Source organism: Mustelus asterias, unplaced genomic scaffold, assembly GCF_964213995.1.
Source record: "Mustelus asterias unplaced genomic scaffold, sMusAst1.hap1.1 HAP1_SCAFFOLD_266, whole genome shotgun sequence".
Taxonomy (NCBI): domain Eukaryota; kingdom Metazoa; phylum Chordata; class Chondrichthyes; order Carcharhiniformes; family Triakidae; genus Mustelus; species Mustelus asterias.
In genome coordinates, this window is record NW_027590232.1 from 154,588 (window position 1) to 179,652 (window position 25,065).

General features: G+C 50.5%; 1 protein-coding gene across 1 annotated transcript in view; it reads right to left on the bottom strand.

Moving 5' to 3' along the window:
• The window catches only part of LOC144486015 (uncharacterized), a 170,568-nt gene extending 145,844 nt beyond the window's left edge, over positions 1–24,724 (bottom strand). The window contains exons 1-2 of the mRNA XM_078204124.1: positions 24,476–24,724; positions 22,525–22,711 (exon numbers count right to left, since the gene is read on the bottom strand). Of these exons, the coding sequence (XP_078060250.1) occupies positions 22,525–22,711; positions 24,476–24,724 (436 nt within the window). The remainder of the gene's footprint in view (positions 1–22,524; positions 22,712–24,475) is intronic.
• Between the last annotated feature and the right edge of the window lie 341 nt (positions 24,725–25,065).

Sequence of the window (25,065 nt, forward strand, 5' to 3'; positions counted from 1 at the left end):
TTGGTGGGGACAATGCAGAGGGAGATTATCTCTGTATTTAACCCAGTGCTGTCCCGGTGCTGGGAGTGTTTGATAGGGACAGTGTAGAGGGAGCTTAACCCTCTATCTCACCCCATGCTGTGCCTGTCCTGGGAGTGTTGGATGGGGACAGTGCAGAGGGAGATTTACTCAGTATCGAACCCAGTGCTCCAGCTGTGCTGGGAATGTTTGATGGGGACATTGTAGAGGGAGCCTTACTCTGTGCCTAACACCGTGCTATACCTGTCCTGGGTATGTTTGATGGGGAAAGTGTAGACGGAGCTTTACTCTGTATCTAACCCCGTGCTGTACCTGTCCTGGGAGTGTTTGATGGGGACCGTGTAGTGGGAGCTTTACTCTGTATCTAACCCCATGCTGTGCCTGTCCTGGGAGTGTTTGATGGAGAAAGTGTAGAGGGAGATTTACTGTGTATCTAACCCCGTGCTGTCCCTGCCCTGGAAGTGTTTGATGGGGACTGTGTCGAAGGTGCTTTACCCTATATCGAACCCGATGCTGTGCCTGTCCTGGGAGTGTTTGATGGGGACAGTGCAGAGGGAGATTTTCTCTGTATTTAACCCAGTGCTGTACCGGTGCTGGGAGTGTTTGATGGGGACAGTGTAGAGGGAGCTTTACCCTCTATCTCACCCCATGCTGTGCCTGTCCTGGGAGTGTTGGGTGGGGACAGTGTAGAGGGAGATTTACTCTGTATCTAACCCAGTGCTGTACCTGTCCTGGGACTGTTTGATTAGGTCAATGTAGAGGGAGATTTAATCTGTACCTAACACCGTGCTATACCTGTCCTGGGTATGTTTGATGGGAAAAGTGTAGACGGAGCTTTACTCTGTATCTAACCCCATGCTGTACCTGTCCTGGATGTGTTTGAGGGGGACTGTGCAGAGCGAGCTTTACTCTGTATCTAACCCCGTGCTGTACCTGTCCTGGGAGTGTTTGATGGGGACCGTGTAGAGGGAGATTTACTCTGTATCTAACCCAGTGCTGTACCTGTGCTGGGAGTGTTTGATGGGGACAGTGAGGAGGGAGATTTGCTCTGTATCTAACCCAGTGCTGTACCTGTGCTGGGATTGTATGATGGGGACAGTGTAGAGGGAGCTTTACTCTGTACCTAACACCGTGCTGTACCTGTCCTGGGTATGTTTGATGGGGACAGTGTAGGGGGAGCTTTACTGTGTATCTAACCCCATGCTGTGCCTGTCCTGGGAGTGTTTGATGGAGAAAATGAAGAGGGAGCTTTACTCTGTATCTAACCCCATGCTGTGCCTTTCCTGAGAGTGTTTGATGGGGACAGTGTAGAGGGAGATTTACTCTGTATCTAACCCAGTGCTGTACCTGTCCTGGGACTGTTTGATTAGGTCAATGTAGAGGGAGATTTACTCTGTATCTAACCCAGTGCTGTACCTGTGCTGGGAGTGTTTGATTAGGTCAGTGCAGAGGGAGCTTAACTCTGTACCTAATACCGTGCTGTACCTGTGCTGGGAATGTTTGATGGGGACATTGTAGAGGGAGCCTTACTCTGTGCTTAACACAGTGTTGTACCTTTCCTGGGTGTGTTTGATGGGGAAAGTGTCGAGGGAGCTTTACTCTGTATCTAAACCCGTGCTGTATCTGTCCTGGGAGTGTCTGATGGGGACTGTGTAGAGGGTAACTGTATCTAATCCCGTGCTGTGCCTGTCCCGGGAGTGTTTGATGGGGACAGTGCAGAGGGAGATTTACTCTGTATCTAACCCAGTGCTGTACCTGTGCTGGGAGTGTTTGATGGGGACAGTGTAGAGGGAGCTTTACCCTCTATCTCACCCCATGCTGTGCCTGTCCTGGGAGGATTTGATGGGGAACGTGTAGAGGGAGCTTTAGTCTGTATCTAACCCCGTGCTGTACCTGCCCTGGGAGTGTAGGATGGGGACCGTGTAGACGGAGCTTTACCCTGTATCTAACCTCGTGCTGTGCCTGTCCTGGGAGTGCTTGATTGGGACAGTGCAGAGGGAGATTTACTCTGTATCTAACCCAGTGCTGTACCTGTGCTGGGAATGTTTGATGGGGACAGTGAGGAGGGAGATTTGCTCTGTATCTAACCCAGTGCTGTACCTGTGCTGGGATTGTATGATGGGGACAGTGTAGAGGGAGCTTTACTCTGTACCTAACACCGTGCTGTACCTGTCCTGGGTATGTTTGATGGGGACAGTGTAGGGGGAGCTTTACTGTGTATCTAACCCCATGCTGTGCCTGTCCTGGGAGTGTTTGATGGAGAAAGTGAAGAGGGAGCTTTACTCTGTATCTAACCCCATGCTGTGCCTTTCCTGAGAGTGTTTGATGGGGACAGTGTAGAGGGAGATTTACTCTGTATCTAACCCAGTGCTGTACCTGTCCTGGGACTGTTTGATTAGGTCAATGAAGAGGGAGATTTACTCTGTATCTAACCCCGTGCTGTGCCTGTCCTGGGAATGTTTGATGGAGACACTGCAGCGGGGGATTTACTCTGTATCTAACCCAGTGCTGTACCTGTGCTGGGAGTGTTTGATTAGGTCAGTGCAGAGGGAGCTTAACTCTGTACCTAATACCGTGCTGTACCTGTGCTGGGAATGTTTGATGGGGACATTGTAGAGGGAGCCTTACTCTGTGCTTAACACAGTGTTGTACCTTTCCTGGGTGTGTTTGATGGGGAAAGTGTCGAGGGAGCTTTACTCTGTATCTAAACCCGTGCTGTATCTGTCCTGGGAGTGTCTGATGGGGACTGTGTAGAGGGTAACTGTATCTAATCCCGTGCTGTGCCTGTCCCGGGAGTGTTTGATGGGGACAATGCAGAGGGAGATTTACTCTGTATCTAACCCAGTGCTGTACCTGTGCTGGGAGTGTTTAATGGTTTTTGCTACCAAATAAACCTGTTGGACTTTAACCTGGTGTTGTTAAACTTCTTACTGTGTTTACCCCAGTCCAACGCCGGCATCTCCACATTGTGTTTAATGGTGACAGTGAGGAGGGAGATTTACTCTGTATCTAACCCAGTGCTGTATCTGTGCTGGGATTGTATGATGGGGACAGTGTAGAGGGAGCTTTACTCTGTACCTAACACCGTGATGTACCTGTCCTGGGTGTGTTTGATGGGGACAGTGTAGAGGGAACTTTACTGTGTATCTAACCCCATGCTGTGCCTGTCCTGGGAGTGTTTGATGGAGAAAGTGTAGAGGGAGCTTTCCTCTGTATCTAACCCCATGCTGTGCCTTTCCTGAGAGTGTTTGATGGGGACAGCGCAGAGGGAGATTTACTCTGTATCTAAACCAGTGCTGTACCTGTGCTGGGAGTGTTTGATGGTGACAGTGAGTAGGGAGATTTACTCTGTATCTAACCCAGTGCTGTACCTGTGCTGGGATTGTATGATGGGGACAGTGTAGAGGGAGCTTTACTCTGTACCGAACACCGTGCTGTACATGTCCTGGGTGTGTTTGATGGGGAAAGTGTAGAGGAAGCTTTACTCTGTATCTAACCCCGTGCTGTACCTATCCTGGGAGTGTTTGATGGGGAACGTGTAGAGGGAGCTTTAGTCTGTATCTAACCCCGTGCTGTACCTGCCCTGGGAGTGTAGGATGGGGACCGTGTAGACGGAGCTTTACCCTGTATCTAACCTCGTGCTGTGCCTGTCCTGGGAGTGCTTGATTGGGACAGTGCAGAGGGAGATTTACTCTGTATCTAACCCAGTGCTGTACCTGTGCTGGGAATGTTTGATGGGGACAGTGAGGAGGGAGATTTACTCTGTATCTAAACCCAGTGCTGTACCGGTGCTGTGACAGTATGATGGGGACAGTGTAGAGGGAGCTTTACTCTGTACCTAACACCGTGCTGTACCTGCCCTGGGAGTGTTTGATGGGGACAGTGGAGAAGAAGTTTTACTGTGTATCTAACCCCGTGCTGTGCCTGTCCTGGGAGTGTTTGATGGGGACAGTGCAGAGGGAGATTTTCTCTGTATTTAACCCAGTGCTGTACCGGTGCTGGGAGTGTTTGATAGGGACAGTGTAGAGGGAGCTTTACCCTCGCTCTCACCCCATGCTGTGCCTGTCCTGGGAGTGTTGGATTGGGACAGTGCAGAGGGAGCTTTTCTCTGTATTTAACCCAGTGCTGGGAGTGTTTGATGGGGACAGTGTAGAGGGAGCTTTACCCTCTATCTCACCCCATGCTGTGCCTGTCCTGGGAGTGTTGGATGGGGACAGTGCAGAGGGAGATTTACTCAGTATCTAACCCAGTGCTCTAGCTGTGCTGGGAATGTTTGATGGGGACATTGTAGAGGGAGCCTTACTCTGTGCCTAACACCGTGCTATACCTGTCCTGGGTATGTTTGATGGGGAAAGTGTAGACGGAGCTTTACTCTGTATCTAACCCCGTGCTGTACCTGTCCTGGGAGTGTTTGATGGGGACCGTGTAGTGGGAGCTTTACTCTGTATCTAACCCCATGCTGTGCCTGTCCTGGGAGTGTTTGATGGAGAAAGTGTAGAGGGAGATTTACTGTGTATCTAACCCCGTGCTGTCCCTGCCCTGGAAGTGTTTGATGGGGACTGTGTCGAAGGTGCTTTACCCTATATCGAACCCGATGCTGTGCCTGTCCTGGGAGTGTTTGATGGGGACAGTGCAGAGGGAGATTTTCTCTGTATTTAACCCAGTGCTGTACCGGTGCTGGGAGTGTTTGATGGGGACAGTGTAGAGGGAGCTTTACCCTCTATCTCACCCCATGCTGTGCCTGTCCTGGGAGTGTTGGGTGGGGACAGTGTAGAGGGAGATTTACTCTGTATCTAACCCAGTGCTGTACCTGTCCTGGGACTGTTTGATTAGGTCAATGTAGAGGGAGATTTAATCTGTACCTAACACCGTGCTATACCTGTCCTGGGTATGTTTGATGGGAAAAGTGTAGACGGAGCTTTACTCTGTATCTAACCCCATGCTGTACCTGTCCTGGATGTGTTTGAGGGGGACTGTGCAGAGCGAGCTTTACTCTGTATCTAACCCCGTGCTGTACCTGTCCTGGGAGTGTTTGATGGGGACCGTGTAGAGGGAGATTTACTCTGTATCTAACCCAGTGCTGTACCTGTGCTGGGAGTGTTTGATGGGGACAGTGAGGAGGGAGATTTGCTCTGTATCTAACCCAGTGCTGTACCTGTGCTGGGATTGTATGATGGGGACAGTGTAGAGGGAGCTTTACTCTGTACCTAACACCGTGCTGTACCTGTCCTGGGTATGTTTGATGGGGACAGTGTAGGGGGAGCTTTACTGTGTATCTAACCCCATGCTGTGCCTGTCCTGGGAGTGTTTGATGGAGAAAATGAAGAGGGAGCTTTACTCTGTATCTAACCCCATGCTGTGCCTTTCCTGAGAGTGTTTGATGGGGACAGTGTAGAGGGAGATTTACTCTGTATCTAACCCAGTGCTGTACCTGTCCTGGGACTGTTTGATTAGGTCAATGTAGAGGGAGATTTACTCTGTATCTAACCCAGTGCTGTACCTGTGCTGGGAGTGTTTGATTAGGTCAGTGCAGAGGGAGCTTAACTCTGTACCTAATACCGTGCTGTACCTGTGCTGGGAATGTTTGATGGGGACATTGTAGAGGGAGCCTTACTCTGTGCTTAACACAGTGTTGTACCTTTCCTGGGTGTGTTTGATGGGGAAAGTGTCGAGGGAGCTTTACTCTGTATCTAAACCCGTGCTGTATCTGTCCTGGGAGTGTCTGATGGGGACTGTGTAGAGGGTAACTGTATCTAATCCCGTGCTGTGCCTGTCCCGGGAGTGTTTGATGGGGACAGTGCAGAGGGAGATTTACTCTGTATCTAACCCAGTGCTGTACCTGTGCTGGGAGTGTTTGATGGGGACAGTGTAGAGGGAGCTTTACCCTCTATCTCACCCCATGCTGTGCCTGTCCTGGGAGGATTTGATGGGGAACGTGTAGAGGGAGCTTTAGTCTGTATCTAACCCCGTGCTGTACCTGCCCTGGGAGTGTAGGATGGGGACCGTGTAGACGGAGCTTTACCCTGTATCTAACCTCGTGCTGTGCCTGTCCTGGGAGTGCTTGATTGGGACAGTGCAGAGGGAGATTTACTCTGTATCTAACCCAGTGCTGTACCTGTGCTGGGAATGTTTGATGGGGACAGTGAGGAGGGAGATTTACTCTGTATCTAAACCCAGTGCTGTACCGGTGCTGTGACAGTATGATGGGGACAGTGTAGAGGGAGCTTTACTCTGTACCTAACACCGTGCTGTACCTGCCCTGGGAGTGTTTGATGGGGACAGTGGAGAAGAAGTTTTACTGTGTATCTAACCCCGTGCTGTGCCTGTCCTGGGAGTGTTTGATGGGGACAGTGCAGAGGGAGATTTTCTCTGTATTTAACCCAGTGCTGTACCGGTGCTGGGAGTGTTTGATAGGGACAGTGTAGAGGGAGCTTTACCCTCGCTCTCACCCCATGCTGTGCCTGTCCTGGGAGTGTTGGATTGGGACAGTGCAGAGGGAGCTTTTCTCTGTATTTAACCCAGTGCTGGGAGTGTTTGATGGGGACAGTGTAGAGGGAGCTTTACCCTCTATCTCACCCCATGCTGTGCCTGTCCTGGGAGTGTTGGATGGGGACAGTGCAGAGGGAGATTTACTCAGTATCTAACCCAGTGCTCTAGCTGTGCTGGGAATGTTTGATGGGGACATTGTAGAGGGAGCCTTACTCTGTGCCTAACACCGTGCTATACCTGTCCTGGGTATGTTTGATGGGGAAAGTGTAGACGGAGCTTTACTCTGTATCTAACCCCGTGCTGTACCTGTCCTGGGAGTGTTTGATGGGGACCGTGTAGTGGGAGCTTTACTCTGTATCTAACCCCATGCTGTGCCTGTCCTGGGAGTGTTTGATGGAGAAAGTGTAGAGGGAGATTTACTGTGTATCTAACCCCGTGCTGTCCCTGCCCTGGAAGTGTTTGATGGGGACTGTGTCGAAGGAGCTTTACCCTATATCGAACCCGATGCTGTGCCTGTCCTGGGAGTGTTTGATGGGGACAGTGCAGAGGGAGATTTTCTCTGTATTTAACCCAGTGCTGTACCGGTGCTGGGAGTGTTTGATGGGGACAGTGTAGAGGGAGCTTTACCCTCTATCTCACCCCATGCTGTGCCTGTCCTGGGAGTGTTGGGTGGGGACAGTGCAGAGGGAGATTACCTCTCTATCTAACCCAGTGCTGTACCTGTCCTGGGACTGTTTGATTAGGTCAATGTAGAGGGAGATTTAATCTGGATCTAACACCGTGCTATACCTGTCCTGGGTATGTTTGATGGGGAAAAAGTAGACGGAGCTTTACTCTGTATCTAACCCCGTGCTGTACCTGTCCTGGATGTGTTTGAGGGGGACTGTGCAGAGCGAGCTTTACTCTGTATCTAACCCCGTGCTGTGCCTGTCCTGGGAATGTTTGATGGGGACACTGCAGCGGGGGATTTACTCTGTATCTAACCCAGTGCTGTACCTGTGCTGGGAGTGTTTGATTAGGTCAGTGCAGAGGGAGCTTAACTCTGTACCTAACACCGTGCTGTACCTGTGCTGGGAATGTTTGATGGGGACATTGTAGAGGGAGCCTTACTCTGTGCTTAACACAGTGCTGTACCTGTCCTGGGTGTGTTTGATGGGGACCGTGTAGAGGGAGCTTTACTCTGTATCTAACCCCATGCTGTGCCTGTCCTGGGAGTGTTTGATGGGGACCGTGTAGAGGGAGCTTTACTCTGTATCATTCCCCATGCTGTGCCTGTCCTGGGAGTGTTTGATGGAGAAAGTGCAGAGGGAGATTTACTGTGTATCTAACCGCGTGCTGTCCCTGCCCTGGAAGTGTTTGATGGGGACTGTGCAGAAGGAGCTTTACCCTATATCGAACCCGATGCTGTGCCTGTCCTGGGAGTGTTTGATGGGGACTGTGCAGAGGGAGATTTTCTCTGTATTTAACCCAGTGCTGTACCGGTGCTGGGAGTGTTTAATGGTGACAGTGAGGAGGGAGATTTACTCTGTATCTAACCCAGTGCTGTACCTGTGCTGGGATTGTATGATGGGGACAGTGTAGAGGGAGCTTTACTCTGTACCTAACACCGTGATGTACCTGTCCTGGGTGTGTTTGATGGGGACAGTGTAGAGGGAGCTTTACTGTGTATCTAACCCCATGCTGTGCCTGTCCTGGGAGTGTTTGATGGAGAAAGTGTAGAGGGAGCTTTACTCTGTATCTAACCCCATGCTGTGCCTTTCCTGAGAGTGTTTGATGGGGACAGCGCAGAGGGAGATTTACTCTGTATCTAAACCAGTGCTGTACCTGTGCTGGGAGTGTTTGATGGTGACAGTGAGGAGGGAGATTTACTCTGTATCTAACCCAGTGCTGTACCTGTGCTGGGATTGTATGATGGGGACACTGTAGAGGGAGCTTTACTCTGTACCTAACACCGTGATGTACCTGTCCTGGGTGTGTTTGATGGGGACAGTGTAGAGGGAGCTTTACTCTGTATCTAACCCCATGCTGTACCTGTGCTGGGAGTGTTTGATGGGGACAGTGCAGAGGGAGATTTTCTCTGTATTTAACCCAGCGCTGTTCCGGTGCTGGGAGTGTTTGATGGGGACAGTGTAGAGGGAGCTTTACCCTCTATCTCACCCTATGCTGTGCCTGTCCTGGGAGTGTTTGATGGGGACAGTGCAGAGGGAGATTTACTCTGTATCTAACCCAGTGCTGTACCTGTCCTGGGACTGTTTGATTCGGTCAATGTAGAGGGAGATTTACTCTGTACCTAACACCGTGCTGTACCTGTCCTGGGTGTGTTTGATGGGGAAAGTGTAGACGGAGATTTACTCTGTATCTAACCCCGTACTGTACCTGTCCTGGGTGTGTTTGAGGGGGACTGTCCAGAGGGACCTTTACTCTGTATCTAGCCCCGTGCTGTACCTGTGCAGGGAGTGTTTGATGGGGACAGTGCAGAGGGAGATTTTCTCTGTATTTAACCCAGTGCTGTACCGGTGCTGGGAGTGTTTGATGGGGACAGTGTAGAGGGAGCTTTACCCTCTATCTCACCCCATGCTGTGCCTGTCCTGGGAGTGTTTGATGGGGACAGTGCAGAGGGAGATTTACTCTGTATCTAACCCAGTGCTGTACCTGTCCTGGGACTGTTTGATTAGGTCAATGTAGAGGGAGATTTACTCTGTACCTAACCCCGTGCTGTACCTGTCCTGGATGTGTTTGAGGGGGACTGTGCAGAGGGAGCTTTACTCTGTATCTATCACCATGCTGTACCTGTGCTGGGAGTGTTTGATGGGGACAGTGCAGAGGGAGATTTTCTCTGTATTTAACCCAGTGCTGTTCCGGTGCTGGGAGTGTTTGATGGGGACAGTGCAGCGGGAGATTTACTTTGTATCTAACCCAGTGCTGTACCTGTGCTGGGAATGTTTGATTAGGTCAGTGCAGAGGGAGATTTACTCTGTATCGAACCCAGTGCTGTACCTGTCCTGAGAGTGTTTAATGGTGACAGTGAGGAGGGAGATTTACTCTGTATCTAACCCAGTGCTGTACCTGTGCTGGGAGTGTTTAATGGTTTTTGCTACCAAATAAACCTGTTGGACTTTAACCTGGTGTTGTTAAACTTCTTACTGTGTTTACCCCAGTCCAACGCCGGCATCTCCACATCGTGTTTAATGGTGACAGTGAGGAGGGAGATTTACTCTGTATCTAACCCAGTGCTGTACCTGTGCTGGGATTGTATGATGGGGACAGTGTAGAGGGAGCTTTACTCTGTACCTAACACCGTGATGTACCTGTCCTGGGTGTGTTTGATGGGGACAGTGTAGAGGGAGCTTTACTGTGTATCTAACCCCATGCTGTGCCTGTCCTGGGAGTGTTTGATGGAGAAAGTGTAGAGGGAGCTTTCCTCTGTATCTAACCCCATGCTGTGCCTTTCCTGAGAGTGTTTGATGGGGACAGCGCAGAGGGAGATTTACTCTGTATCTAAACCAGTGCTGTACCTGTGCTGGGAGTGTTTGATGGTGACAGTGAGTAGGGAGATTTACTCTGTATCTAACCCAGTGCTGTACCTGTGCTGGGATTGTATGATGGGGACAGTGTAGAGGGAGCTTTACTCTGTACCGAACACCGTGCTGTACATGTCCTGGGTGTGTTTGATGGGGAAAGTGTAGAGGAAGCTTTACTCTGTATCTAACCCCGTGCTGTACCTGTCCTGGGAGTGTTTGATGGGGAACGTGTAGAGGGAGCTTTAGTCTGTATCTAACCCCGTGCTGTACCTGCCCTGGGAGTGTAGGATGGGGACCGTGTAGACGGAGCTTTACCCTGTATCTAACCTCGTGCTGTGCCTGTCCTGGGAGTGCTTGATTGGGACAGTGCAGAGGGAGATTTACTCTGTATCTAACCCAGTGCTGTACCTGTGCTGGGATTGTATGATGGGGACAGTGTAGAGGGAGCTTTACTCTGTATCTAACCCCGTGCTGTACCTGTGCTGGGAATGTTTGATGGGGACAGTGAGGAGGGAGATTTACTCTGTATCTAACCCAGTGCTGTACCGGTGCTGTGACAGTATGATGGGGACAGTGTAGAGGGAGCTTTACTCTGTACCTAACACCGTGCTGTACCTGCCCTGGGAGTGTTTGATGGGGACAGTGGAGAAGAAGTTTTACTGTGTATCTAACCCCGTGCTGTGCCTGTCCTGGGAGTGTTTGATGGGGACAGTGCAGAGGGAGATTTTCTCTGTATTTAACCCAGTGCTGTACCGGTGCTGGGAGTGTTTGATAGGGACAGTGTAGAGGGAGCTTTACCCTCGCTCTCACCCCATGCTGTGCCTGTCCTGGGAGTGTTGGATGGGGACAGTGCAGAGGGAGCTTTTCTCTGTATTTAACCCAGTGCTGGGAGTGTTTGATGGGGACAGTGTAGAGGGAGCTTTACCCTCTATCTCACCCCATGCTGTGCCTGTCCTGGGAGTGTTTGATGGGGACAGTGCAGAGGGAGATTTACTCAGTATCTAACCCAGTGCTCTAGCTGTGCTGGGAATGTTTGATGGGGACATTGTAGAGGGAGCCTTACTCTGTGCCTAACACCGTGCTATACCTGTCCTGGGTATGTTTGATGGGGAAAGTGTAGACGGAGCTTTACTCTGTATCTAACCCCGTGCTGTACCTGTCCTGGGAGTGTTTGATGGGGACCGTGTAGAGGGAGCTTTACTCTGTATCTAACCCCATGCTGTGCCTGTCCTGGGAGTGTTTGATGGAGAAAGTGTAGAGGGAGATTTACTGTGTATCTAACCCCATGCTGTGCCTGTCCTGGGAGTGTTTGATGGGGACAGTGCAGAGGGAGATTTTCTCTGTATTTAACCCAGTGTTGTACCGGTGCTGGGAGTGTTTCATGGGGACAGTGCAGAGGGAGCTTTACCCTCTATCTCACCCCATGCTGTGCCTGTCCTGGGAGTGTTTGATGGGGACAGTGCAGAGGGAGATTTTCTCTGTATCTAACTGTGGTGAACCATCATTGGTTCCCACTGTGGGGTTGTTCTAATGTTGTTGTTGGGCTAGGGTGTTCACACTGTGGGATTGTTCTAATGTTGTGGTTGGGCTAGGGTGGGATTATTACACCTGTGGTTGTTACTGTTGTGGCACATCCCAGTCGGGCTCCGCCTCCTGGGAGAGGTATAAGACCCCCTGCCCGGGCGGGACCTCGTCAGTCTGGGATGGTGTACTTACGTTCTAGTCGTTCCATTGTTAGGCAATAAAAGCCTTCAGTTACCGAAGCCTCGTGTCTTGAGTTCAATTGACGTGCATCAATTTTATTGCCTAACACTAAGCTCTCGATGAAAAGGAGAGTATGGAACTAATCTTAAAGCCAGAGCGTCTGACGCTGGATCCACGTGCGGTGGGCGCCTCTAACACCTTCGACCACTGGCTGAAGTGTTTTGAGGACTACCTGGCAGCCTCCGCAGCGGTCATCACAGATGATGACAGACTCCGGGTCCTCCATGCGAGGGTAAGCGACACTGTCTACCTCGCGATCCGTGCGGCCACCACTTACCCGAGGGCCCTCGAGCTTTTAAAAAAGCGCTACACGAAACCTCCCAATGAGATCCACGCTCGTTACCTCCTCGCTACACGACGTCGGCAGTCGGGCGAAACCATGGAGAATTACGCCAATGAGCTCTTGCAGCTTGCCAGGGGCTGCGACTGCAAAGCTGTGTCGGCTGAGCAGTATATGTATGACCTCGCCCGAGATGCGTTTGTGGCAGGGGTAGGATCTTCGTACATCCGTCTCAAGCTGCTAGAAAAGGGGAATCTCAACCTGACCCAAGCTATGGAAATGGCTGAAATGCTTGAGGCGGCTTCGAAGAGCTTGGTCCTGTATCCGGAGGACCACGTGGAGACAACGTGGCAGGAGCAGTCACAAATCCCTCCTCGCCCCACGGGCTCGAAGTGCAGTGTTATGGCGTGCTCCCATGTAGACCCGACGACAGCGGCAGCCCCATGCGGCCCGCGGTGCTACTTCTGCGGAATGGCCGAGCATCCACGACAAAAGTGTCCTGCTAAAGCGGTGGTCTGTAATCAATGCGGTAAAAAGGGGCACTACGCGAAGGTGTGCAGATCAAAGCCCAAGAACGGCAGTGCAGCCTGTGACCCTTCAGAACGGGGATCATCACCATCGTCGTCGAAGTACCCACGGGGTTCGTCCACGTGCGAGTCCAGGACGACGCCATGATGGTCGACGGAGTCGGAGGAGGATGACCACCGGGAGTCGCTACGCTTGGCGCCCTCAACCATGTGCGATTCATGGGGGCGGCCATTTTGGTCGATGACGACCAGGAGCGACCAGCAGGGGTCCTCAGCATCGACCTCAGCTGCCTGCAGTGACGTTCAAGGGCCAACGGTGGCGTCGATCACCCTGAACCAGGCTAAGCACCACAGGCTTGACTGTTCAATGATGGACATAGAGGTAAATGGTCGTGCAATTTATTGTCTGATTGACAGCGGGAGCACTGAGAGCTTTATTCACCCTGACACTGTAAAGAGGTGTGGACTCCAGATTCAACCTGCCAAACAGACAATCTCTATGGCATCACGGTCCCGGTCTGTCCCTGTTCAAGGACGTTGTGTGGTAACTCTGAAAGTGCAGGGCACAATTTACGAGCGATTCAGGCTCCTTGTGTTGCCGCATCTTTGCGCACCAATTCTCCTCGGACTAAACTTTATGGTCCACATGAAGAGTGTGATCCTACAGTACGGTGGGCCACTCCCTTCGCTGACAGTAGGGGAACAGCTGCAGTCTCCAAATTGTCCAAAGCGCCCCGCATGCAGTCTTTCTACATTAAAGATCACCACACCCTCTTTATTCAAGAATCTGGTACCAGGCTGCAAGCCCATCGCTACTAAAAGTAGGCGTTACAGCGCTGAAGATCGGATCTTCATCAGATCTGAGGTTCAGCGGCTCCTCAAAGAAGGGATCATACAGCTCAGTGTTAGTCCATGGAGAGCACAGGTTGTGGTGGTTAAGAGCGGGAACAAACCCCGGATGGTCATTGATTACAGTCAGACCATTAATCGATATACGCAGCTGGATGCGTATCCTCTCCCGCGCATATCTGATATGGTCAATCAGATTGCGCAGTACCGGGTGTTCTCCACCATAGACCTTAAGTCCACCTACCACCAACTCCCCATCCGCCCAGAGGACCGACACTACACGGCTTTTGAGGCGGATGGTCGTCTGTATCAGTTTCTTAGGGTTCCATTTGGTGTCACCAATGGGGTCTCGGTCTTCCAGCGTGCTATGGACCGAATGGTGGACCAGAACGGGCTGCGGGCTACCTTCCCGTACCTGGATAATGTCACCATCTGCGGCCGTGATCAGCAGGACCATGACACAAATCTCCAGAACTTTTTACGCACTGCATCTCGCCTGAATTTGACCTACAACAGGGAGAAGTGTGTATTCCGTACGCGCCGGTTAGCCATCCTGGGATACGTAGTGGAAAACGGGGTCATTGGCCCTGATCCCGACCGTATGCGCCCCCTTGCTGAACTTCCTTTGCCCGCTAGCGCAAAAGCACTGAGGAGATGCCTAGGCTTCTTCTCCTATTATGCGCAGTGGGTCCCCAACTACGCGGACAAAGCCCATCCGCTTATTAAGTCCACGACTTTTCCACTCACGCCAGAGGCCCAATTGGCCTTCAAGGCATTGAAACACGACATTGCGAAAGCCACGATGCACGCGGTAGACGAATCCATCCCTTTTCAGGTGGAAAGCGATGCATCTGATTTCGCCCTGGCCGCCACACTAAACCAGGCAGGCAGGCCCGTCGCGTTTTTTTCCCGCACCCTCCAAGGTCCCGAAATTCGGCATTCAGCGGTGGAAAAGGAGGCCCAGGCCATTGTGGAGGCCGTCAGACACTGGTGCCATTACCTGGCGGGGAAGCGGTTCACCCTGATCACGGACCAGCGGTCCATGGCGTTCATGTTCAATAACACGCAGAGGGGCAAGATCAAGAATGACAAGATCTTGCGGTGGAGAATTGAGCTCTCCACCTATAACTACGATATTATGTATCGTCCAGGGAAACTCAATGAGCCCTCGGATGCCCTCTCGCGCGGAACATGCGCTACTATGCAGGAGGATCGCTTGAACGCCCTCCATAATGACCTGTGCCATCCTGGGGTCACTCGGCTCTACCACTTTATCAAAGCCCGCAACCTGCCTTACTCGGTGGAGGACGTCAGGTCAGTGACAAGGAGCTGTCGGATTTGCGCGGAATGCAAACCGCACTTTTACCGACCTGACCGGGCACATTTGGTCAAGGCCACTCGCCCCTTCGAGAGGCTGAGTGTGGATTTTAAGGGCCCCCTTCCCTCAACAGATCGGAACGTGTACTTTCTGAACATAATAGACGAGTACTCCCGGTTCCCGTTTGTTGTCCCCTGCGCGGACACGTCGACTGCCACGGTGATCAAGGCATTCCGTGATCTTTTTACCCTGTTCGGGTACCCCAGCTATATACATAGCGACAGGGGCTCGTCGTTCATGAGTAATGACTTGAGGCAATTCCTGCTCTCATACGGGATTGCCTCTAGTAGGACCACGAGTTACAACCCTAGGGGCAATGGACAGGTGGAAAGAGAGAATGCTACAGTCTGGAAGGCTGTCCTATTGGCGCTGAAGTCCAAAGGCCTTCCAGCCTCCCATTGGCAGGAGGTCCTCCCAAATGAGCTTCACTCCATTCGCTCCCTCCTGTGTACGGCAACCAATGCTACTCCCCACGAGAGGATGTTCTCATTCCCTCAGAAGTCGTCCTCGGGGATATCTTTACCAGCCTGGTTGACGTACCCAGGACCCGTCCTTCTGCGGCGACATGTAAGGGCCCGCAAGTCCGACCCCTTGGTCGAACAGGTCCACCTCCTCCACGCCAACCCTCAGTATGCCTATGTGGCATATCCTGACGGGCGAGAGGACACAGTCTCGATCCGAGACCTGGCGCCCGCAGGGGACGTAGCAACTCCTGTCGCTCCCATACCCCTAGTGACGAATCCCTTATCCCTTATTTCTTCCCCGGACGTGGCGCGGTCAGCACCGGGGCCAGTGCTTAACAGTTATACTCCAATGTACAGCTTGCCTGAGCCCCGGAGATCGGCGCCATCGCAGAATGTACCGGGATCCCCTGCACTACCGCTTCATCAGGGTCAACCGGCCTGTGAGTCCGCGAGAGGACAGCCGGACGCTGTTTTGGAGAGAACACCACCGCAAGCACCTACTCCGGTGTCACCACCGGTATTGAGGAGGTCACAATGACGGTGCGGTCCTCCAGACCGTCTGGACTGATAATCTGTTGACTTTTTTTTTTAGTCTGTTTTCGCACCCCGCCGGCCTTTGTTCTCAAAGGAGGGGTGAATGTGGTGAACCATCGTTGGTTCCCACTGTGGGGTTGTTCTAATGTTGTTGTTGGGCTAGGGTGGGATTAATACACCTGTGGTTGTTACTGTTGTGGCACATCCCAGTCGGGCTCCGCCTCCTGGGAGAGGTATAAGACCCCCTGCTCGGGCGGGACCTCGTCAGTCTGGGATGGTGTACTTACGTTCTAGTAGTTCCATTGTTAGGCAATAAAAGCCTTCAGTTACCGAAGCCTCGTGTCTTGAGTTCAATTGACGTGCATCACTAACCCAGTGCTGTACCTGTCCTGGGACTGTTTGATTAGGTCAATGTAGAGGGAGATTTACTCTGTACCTCACACCGTGCTGTACCTGTCCTGGGTGTGTTTGATGGGGAAAGTGTAGACGGAGCTTTACTCTGTATCTAACCCCGTACTGTACCTGTCCTGGGTGTGTTTGAGGGGGACTGTCCAGAGGGAGATTTTCTCTGTATCTAACCCCGTGCTGTACCTGTCCTGGGAGTGTTTGATGGGGACCGTGTAGAGGGAGCTTTACCCTGTATCTAACCCCATGCTGTGCCTGTCCTGGGAGTGTTTGATGGGGACAGTGCAGAGGGAGATTTACTCTGTATCTAACCCAGTGCTGTACCTGTGCTGGAAGTGTTTGATGGGGAAAGTGTAGAGGGAGCTTTACTCTGTACCTAACACCGTGCTGTACATGCCCTGGAAGTGGTTGATGCGGACAGTGTAGAGGGAGCTTTATTCTGTATCTAACTCCATGCTGTACCTGTCCTGGGAGTGTTTGATGGGTGTTATGATGTGGAGATGCCGGCGTTGGACTGGGGTTAACACAGTAAGAAGTCTTACAACACCAGGTTAAAGTCCAACAGGTTTATTTGATAGCAAAAGCCACTAGCTTTCGGAACAGGCTGTCCCTTCGTCAGGTGGGTGGGAGTTCTGATCACAAGCAGGGCACAAAGACACAAACTCAATTTACATGAATAATGATTGGAATGTGAGTCTTTACAGCTAATCAAGTCTTAAAGGTACAGACAATGTGAGTGGAGGGAGCATTAAGCACAGGTTAAAGAGATGTGCATTGTACCGCACCGACCACCTCAGAAGACAAACACGGGACACAGTGGACAGAGTACCCTTCATCGTCCAGTACTTCCCCGGAGTGGAGAAGCTACGGCATCTCCTCCGGAGCCTTCAACATGTCATTGATGAAGACGAACATCTCACCAAGGCCATCCCCACACCCCCACCTCTTGCCTTCAAACAACCGCACAACCTCAAACAGACCATTGTCTGACACCCCACACAACCCTGCCACAGCAACCTTTGCAAGACGTGCCGGATCATCGACACGGATGCCATAATCTCACGCGAGAACACCATCCACCAGGGACACGGTACATAGTCTTGCAGCTAGGCCAACGTTGTCTACCTGTTACACTGCAGGAAAGGATGTCCTGAGGCATGGTACATTGGGGAAACCATGCAGACGCTACGACAACGGATGAATGAACACCGCTCGACAATCACCAGGCAAGACTGTTCTCTTCCTGTTGGGGAGCACTTCAGGGGTCACGGGCATTCAGCCTCAGATCGCTGGGTGAGCATTCTCCAAGGTGGCCTTCACGACACACGACAGAGTCGCTGAGCAGAAACTGATAGCCAAGTTCCGCACACATGAGGACGGCCTCATCCGGGATATTGGGTTCATGTCACACTATCTGTCACCCCCACAACCTGCCTGGATGTGCAAAATCTCACTAGCTGTCCTGTCTGGAGACAATACGCATCTCTTTAACCTGTGCTTAATGCTCTGTCCATTCACATTGTCTGTACCTTTAAGACTTGATTAGCTGTAAAGACTCACATTCCAATCATTATTCATGTAAATTGAGTTTGTGTCTTTGTGCCCTGTTTGTGATCAGAACTCCCACCCACCTGACGAAGGGACAGCCTGTTCCGAAAGCTAGTGGCTTTTGCTACCAAATAAACCTGTTGGACTTTAACCTGGTGTTGCTAGGCTTCTTACTGTGTTTGATGGGGACAGTGTGGAGGGAGCTTTACCCTGTATCAAACCCCATGTTGTACCTGCCCTGGGAGTGTTTGATAGGGACAGTGTAGAGGGAGTTTTAATCTGTACCTAACCCCGTGCTGTACCTGTCCTAGGAGTGTTTGATGGGGGACAGGGTGGAGGGAGATTTACTCTGTATCTAACCATGTGCTGTACCTGTCCTGGGAGTGTTTGATGGGGGACAGGGTGGACGGAGATTTACTCTGTATCTAACCATGTGCTGTACCTGTCCTGGGAGTGTTTGATGGGGGACAGGGTGGAGGGAGATTTACTCTGTATCTAACCATGTGCTGTAACTGTCCTGGGAGCGTATGATGGACACAGTAAGACGTCTCACAACACCAGGTTAAAGTCCAACAGGTTTATATAGCCAGTGGCTTTTGATACCAAAGAAGCCTGTTGGACTTTAACCTGGTGTTGTTAAACTTCTTATTGTGTTTAGCTCAGTCCAACGCCGGCATCTCCACATCGTGTCTGATGGAGACAGTGTAGAAGGAGCTTTACTGTGTAGCTAACCCCATGCTGTACCTGTCCTGGGAGTGTTTGATGGAGGCAGTGTAGAGGGAGCTTTAGTGTGTATCAAAATCCGTGCTGTACCTGCTCTGGGAGTGTTTGATGGGGACAGTGTGTAGGGAGCTTTACCCTGTATCTAACCCCGTATTGTTCCTGTCCTAGGAGTGTTTAATGGGGACAGTGTAGAGGGAGCTTTACTCTGTATCTAACCCTGTGCTGTACCTGTCCTGTGAGTGTTTGATGGGGGACAGTGTAGAGGGAGCTTTACTCCGTATCTAACCCCGTGCTGTACCTGTCCTGTGAGTGTTTGATGGGGGACAGTGTAGAGGGAGCTTTACTCCGTATCTAATCCTGTGCTGTCCCTGTCCTGGGAGTGTTTGATGGGGGACAGTGTGGAGGGAGCTTTACTCGGTATCTAACCACGTGCTGTACCTGTCCTGGGAGTGTTTGATGGGGAGAGTGTGGAGGGAGCTTTACTCTGTATCTAACCACGTGCTGTACCTGTCCTGGGAGTGTTTGATGGGGAGAGTGTGGAGGGAGCTTTACTCTGTATCTAACCCCATGCTGTACCTGTCCTGGGAGTGTTTGATGGGAGTCATGATGTGGAAATGTCGGCGTTGGACTGGGGTGAACACAGTAAGAGTTTTAACAACACCAGGTTAAAGTCCAACAGGTTTATTTGGTAGCAAATACCATTCGCTTTCGGAGCGCTGCTCCTTCGTCAGATGGAGTGGAAATGTGCTCTCAAACAGGGCACAGAGACACAAAATCAAGTTACAGAATACTGATTAGAATGCGAATCCCTACAACCAACCAGATCTTAAAGATACAGACAATGTGGGTGGAGGGAGCATTAAGCACAGGTTAAAGAGATGTGTATTGTCTCCAGACAGGACAGCCCGCAAGTCCAGGAGGCAAGCTGTGGGGGTTACTGATAATGTGACATAAATCCAACATCCCGGTTTAGGCCGTCCTCATGTGTGCGGAACTTGGCTATCAGTTTCTGCTCAGCGACTCTGCGCTGTCGTGTGTCGTGAAGGCCGCCTTGGAGAACGCTTACCTGAAGATCAGATCAGGATATTTAAAAGTGATTGTGATAAATCTTGTTTTGGATTAATCTTAACAATGGAAAGATAGGGATTAATCTTTGATTCAGAAGTATGGGGTTTTGATGTGATGACATTCATTTGAGAAAATGTACTATGCCCCATTTTGAAACAAGAAGAGAGTTAACCCATTCTGTCCCACACAGGATGGATCTTTGTGTTACAAGATTTTGTGGTAACTTTCAAAGAGTAAAATCATTAGCTTCGATCAAAACATTTAAAAAAGGGGGTAGACAAAAGGTGGGAAACTATAGGCCGGTTATCTTAACTTCTGTAGTAGGGAAAATGCTTGAATCTATCATCAAGGAAGAAATAGCGAGACATCTGGATATAAATTGTCCCATTGGTAAGATGCAGCATGGGTTCATGAAGGGCAAGTCATGTTTGACTAATTTGGTGGAATTCTTTGAGAATATTACATGTACAGTGGACAATGGGGAACCTGTGGATGTGGTGTATCTGGATTTCCAGAAGGCATTTGACAAGGTGCCGCAGACTGCTACATAAGATAAAGGTACACGGTGATAAAGGTAATATATTAGCATGGCTAGAGGATTGGTTAACTAACAGAAAGCAAAGAGTGGGGGTAAATGGGTGTTTTTCTGGTTGGCGATCAGTGACTAGTGGTGTGTCTCAGGGATCGTAGAAACATAGAAACATAGAAAAACTACAGCACAAAACAGGCCCTTTGGCCCCACAAGTTGTGCCGAACATATAATATATATCCCTACCTTTTAGGCCTACCTATAACCCTCCATCCTATTAAGTCCCATGTACGCATCCATGAGTCTTAAAAGACCCTATTGAGTTTGCCTCCACCACCACTGACGGCAGCCGATTCCACTCGCCCACCACCCTCTGTGTGAAAAACTTCCCCCTAACATTTCCCCTGTACCTACCCCCCAGCACCTTAAACCTGTGTCCTCTCGTAGCAGCCATTTCCACCCTGGGAAAAAGCCTCTGAGAGTCCACCCGATCTATGCCTCTCAACACCTTAGACACCTCTATTAGGTCTCCTTTCATCCTACGTCTCTCCAAGGAGAAAAGACCGAGCTCCCTCAGCCTATCCTCATAAGGCATGCCACTCAATCCAGGCAACATCCTTGTAAATCTCCTCTGCACCCTTTCAATCTTTTCCACATCCTTCCTCTCGTGAGGCGACCAGAACTGAGCACAGTACTGCAAGTGGGGTCTGACGAGGGTCTTATATAGCTGCATCATTATCCCCGGACTCCTATACTCAATCCCTCGATTGATAAAGGCCAGCACACCATACGCCTTCTTAACCACCTCCTCCACCTGCGGGGCCGATTTTAGAGGCCTGTGGACCCTTCTGATTCTCTACAGTACTAAGAGTCTTTCCCTTTATATTGTACTCCTTCATCCCATTTGACCTGCCAAAATGGACCACTATGCGTTTATCAGAGTTGGGACCGCAATTGTTTGTGATTTACATCGATGTTTTGGAGTTGGGGACCAAGTGTAGTGTGTCAAAATTCGCAGATGACACTAAGATGAGTGGCAGAGCAAAGTGTGCAGAGGATGCTGAAAGTCTGCAAAGGGATATAGATAGTCTAAGTGAGTGGGCAAGGGTCTGGCAGATGGAGTACAATGTTGGTAAATGTGAGGTCATCCAGTTTGGTAGGAATAACAGCAAAATGGACTATTATTTAAATGGTAAAAAATTGCAGCATGCTGCTGTGCAGAGGGACCTGGGTGTCCTTGTGCAAGAATCTCAAGGAGTTGATTTGCAGGTGCAGAAGGTAATTAAGAAGACAAATAGAATTTTGTCCTTCATTGCTAGAGGGATGGAGTTTAAAAACAGCGAGGTTATGTTGCAGCTGTATAAAGTGCTGGTGAGGCCACACCTGGAGTACTGTGTACAGTTTTGGTCTCCTCACTTGAGAAAGGATATACTGGCACTGGAGGGGGTGCAAAGGGGATTCACTAGGTTGATTCCGGAGTTGAGAGGTTTGGCTTATGAGGAGAGACTGAGGAGACTGGGGCTATACTCATTGGAATTCAGAAGAATGAGGGGAGATCTTCTAGAAACATATAAGATTATGAAGGGAATAGATAAGATAGAAGTAGGGAAGTTGTTTCCACTGGCACGTGAAACAAGAACTAGGGGGCATAGCCTCAAAATACGGGGAAGCAGATTTAGGACTGAGTTGAGGAGGAACTTCTTCACACAAAGGGTTGTGAATCTGTGGAATTCCCTGCCCTGTGAAGCAGTTGAGGCTACCTCATTGAATGTTTTTAAGGCAAGGATAGATAGATTTTTGAACAGTAAAGGAATTAAGGGTTATGGTGAACGAGCGGGTAAGTGGAGCTGAGTCCACAAAAAGATCAGCCATGATCTTATTGTATGGCTCGAGGGGCCAGATGGCCTACTCCTGCTCCAAGTTCTTATGTTCTTATGTTCTAACATAGCAGAGGGGAGAGAGAGCATTCAGGCATTTAGCAAAGAGTTACGTAAGGCAGAATGGGAGTGTGAGTTTAATGATTGGTAGATTGGTAAGAAGAAAGAGGTAAGGGAAATGATCCAGTGGAATAAATGAACACTTAAAGAAAAGGAACAGGTAAGCAAGGTACAGATGAGGTAGAGGCAGCTGAGGGACTTCACAGGTGCATTCTGGGAGAAGTCAGACCAGCAACATCTACGAAGAAGCAGGAAGTGGAAGAACATCTCTAGAGATAAACAGGAGTTACAGCATCTGGTAGAGGCGGCTGAGGGACTTCACTGGTGCACCAGGGTTGGAGAACTGTGAAATCCTTCTTTGAGTCTCCATCGCTCTGGTGGAAAACAATCAAGGACAACATCAAAAGGTTTTTCATCCGCAAAGGGGTTCAGAAGGCCAGGGAGAGATGGGGGGAAATGTCCCGAATCCAGAAAAGCATGCAGGAGCTACTCCATCTGCAGTCGTTGGGGGTTGGTGTCAAGGAGGATCTCTGGGAGGTGAAGAGCCGGCAAGCCTCGCTCTTTGCCTCGGAGGCCTCCAAGGTCATCTTCTGGTCCAGGGTCTGCTCCGTGGAGCAGAATGGAACGTGCTCGCGTCTCTTCTTCCAAAAGGTGCACAGAAGATGTTGCTGGTCTGACTTCTCCCAGAAGACAAGCACCAAGACCTAGCTTGGCTGGTGGGGAGAAGGGCACTCCCCGTCAGATCCCTCATGCACGCTCGAGGTTTCAACACAACCGCACGCTGCCCTCGAACCGGCTGCGGGGCTGATGAGATGGTCGCACACCTCCTTGTGGAATGTGCCTTTGCAAAGAAGGTCTGGAGTGAGATGCAGTGGTATTTGTCGAGGTTCATCACGGGCAGCTCGGTGACGCAGGAGTCTGTGCTCTACGGGCTGTTTCCAGGGATGGGGGACTCTGTGCTCTACGGGCTGTTTCCAGGGATGGGGGACTCTGTGCTCTACGGGCTGTTTCCAGGGATGGGGGACTCTGTGCTCTACGGGCTGTTTCCAGGGATGGGGGACTCTGTGCTCTACGGGCTGTTTCCAGGGATGGGGGACTCTGTGCTCTACGGGCTGTTTCCAGGGATGGGGGACTCTGTGCTCTACGGGCTGTTTCCAGGGATGGGGGACTCTGTGCTCTACGGGCTGTTTCCAGGGATGGGGGACTCTGTGCTCTACGGGCTGTTTCAACAGACACGATACGCAGTGGACTATCAGTTAGCACAACAAGGGGGAGTGTGTACAATTATAGGCAATAAATGCATAACCCATGTCACAGATGAGTCTGATAACATTACACAGGTCATCAATAGCATCAGAGAACAACTTGATAGCTTCAGACGGGGACCCAAGGAAGGAAGTAACTGGCTGGAATGGCTAGTGGGGGGGTCCTGGGAATCTTACTTATTACATGGATTGGTCATACTCATTTCCATTGTAATTGTCCGTTGTCTGATTGTTGGATGCCTAAAAGTCTGTTGCAAGGTGTCTTGTTGAAGTTGTACAAGACATTGGTAAGGCCACACTTGGAATACTGTGTGCAATGCTGGTCATCCTTTTATAGAAAGGATATTATTAAACTAGAAAGAGTGCAGAAAAGATTTACTAGGATGCTACCGGGACTTGATGGATTGAGTTATAAGGAGAGGCTGAATAGACTGGGACTTTTTTCTCTGGAGCGTAGGACGCTGAGGGGTGATCTTATAGAGGTCTATAAAATAATGAGGGGCACAGACAAGGTAGATAGTCAATATCTTTTCCCAAAGGTAAGGGAGTCTAAAACTAGAAGGCATAGGTTTAAGGTGAGAGGGGAGAGATACAAAAGTGTCCAGAGGGGCAATTCTTTCACACACAGAGGGTGGTGAGTGTCTGGAACAAGCTGCCAGAGGTAGTAGTAGAGGTGGGTACAATTTTATCTTTTAAAAAGCATTTGGATAGTTACATGGGTACGATGGGTGTAGAGGGATATGAGCCAAATGCGGGCAATTGGGATTAGATTAGGGGTTTTAATAAAAAGGGCAGCATGGACAAGTTGGGCCGAAGGGCCTGTAAACCTCTATAACTCTATCGTAATTGTTAAAAGGTACCAACCCTCTCTTTAGTATCGCCTGTTGCAGAGGACTCAGTTCGTCATGATATAATTGGAGGAAGGCTGGGGTCTGTCGATCGGCATTAGGCATGCCGCTATAGAAACATAGAAAAACTACAGCACAAAACAGGCCCTTCGGCCCCATAAGTTGTGCCGAATATAACGCTACCTTTTAAGCCGACCTATAACCCTCCATCCTATTAAGTCCCTATGTGCAAGGAAAGCTTCAAACTTCCTGTTCGCATATACTTGTGCTCCTTCTCCTTTGTTTTGGGTGACCTCTATGATGGCACTCCAATTTACGGGAACCTGACGTCAGCCTTAAAAGCCAGGAAGTCTTGCACCTGTTGCTGGGCGTTTGTGGTCAGGTCCGCACACCAACTTCCATCCTGGTGAGCAGCCTGCAATCGCAGCCAGTAGTTTTCAGGCATTTTTGTTCTAACTCGCCCCGTAACATCCCGATTGTGGAGGCGATGGCAGACCTGTATTTCTTTAAGCCTCTCCCAGAAAACTGCGTTACTACTGCGAGGCTTCAGTACGGGCAATTTATCCAACAATGCCATCGTCTCCCCAGGGGATAGGGAGACATATGTCATCCGCAACTGTGGTGGTCGTGCGGGTGCCCCGGGGCTATTCCCCGTATTCCCTTTTGAGCAGGAATCACTGGGATGTATTCAATCTTTACAGGGGCTGCTGTAATCTGAGTCTCTGGGGCATCAGGTGGCGGAGCGTCCCCCTGCCTCCCTAAACCTTTACTGAGCATCTCTACCTCGTCGGTATAGGGTGGAGCACTCGGGATTTGTTCTGTGAGTGCTGGCAACACTGTCTGTCCTGTCATAACTGACAGCTGCTGTTTTCTACTGTTAACACATGCATTTACTTTTTCTGTCAGAATTACATGGGC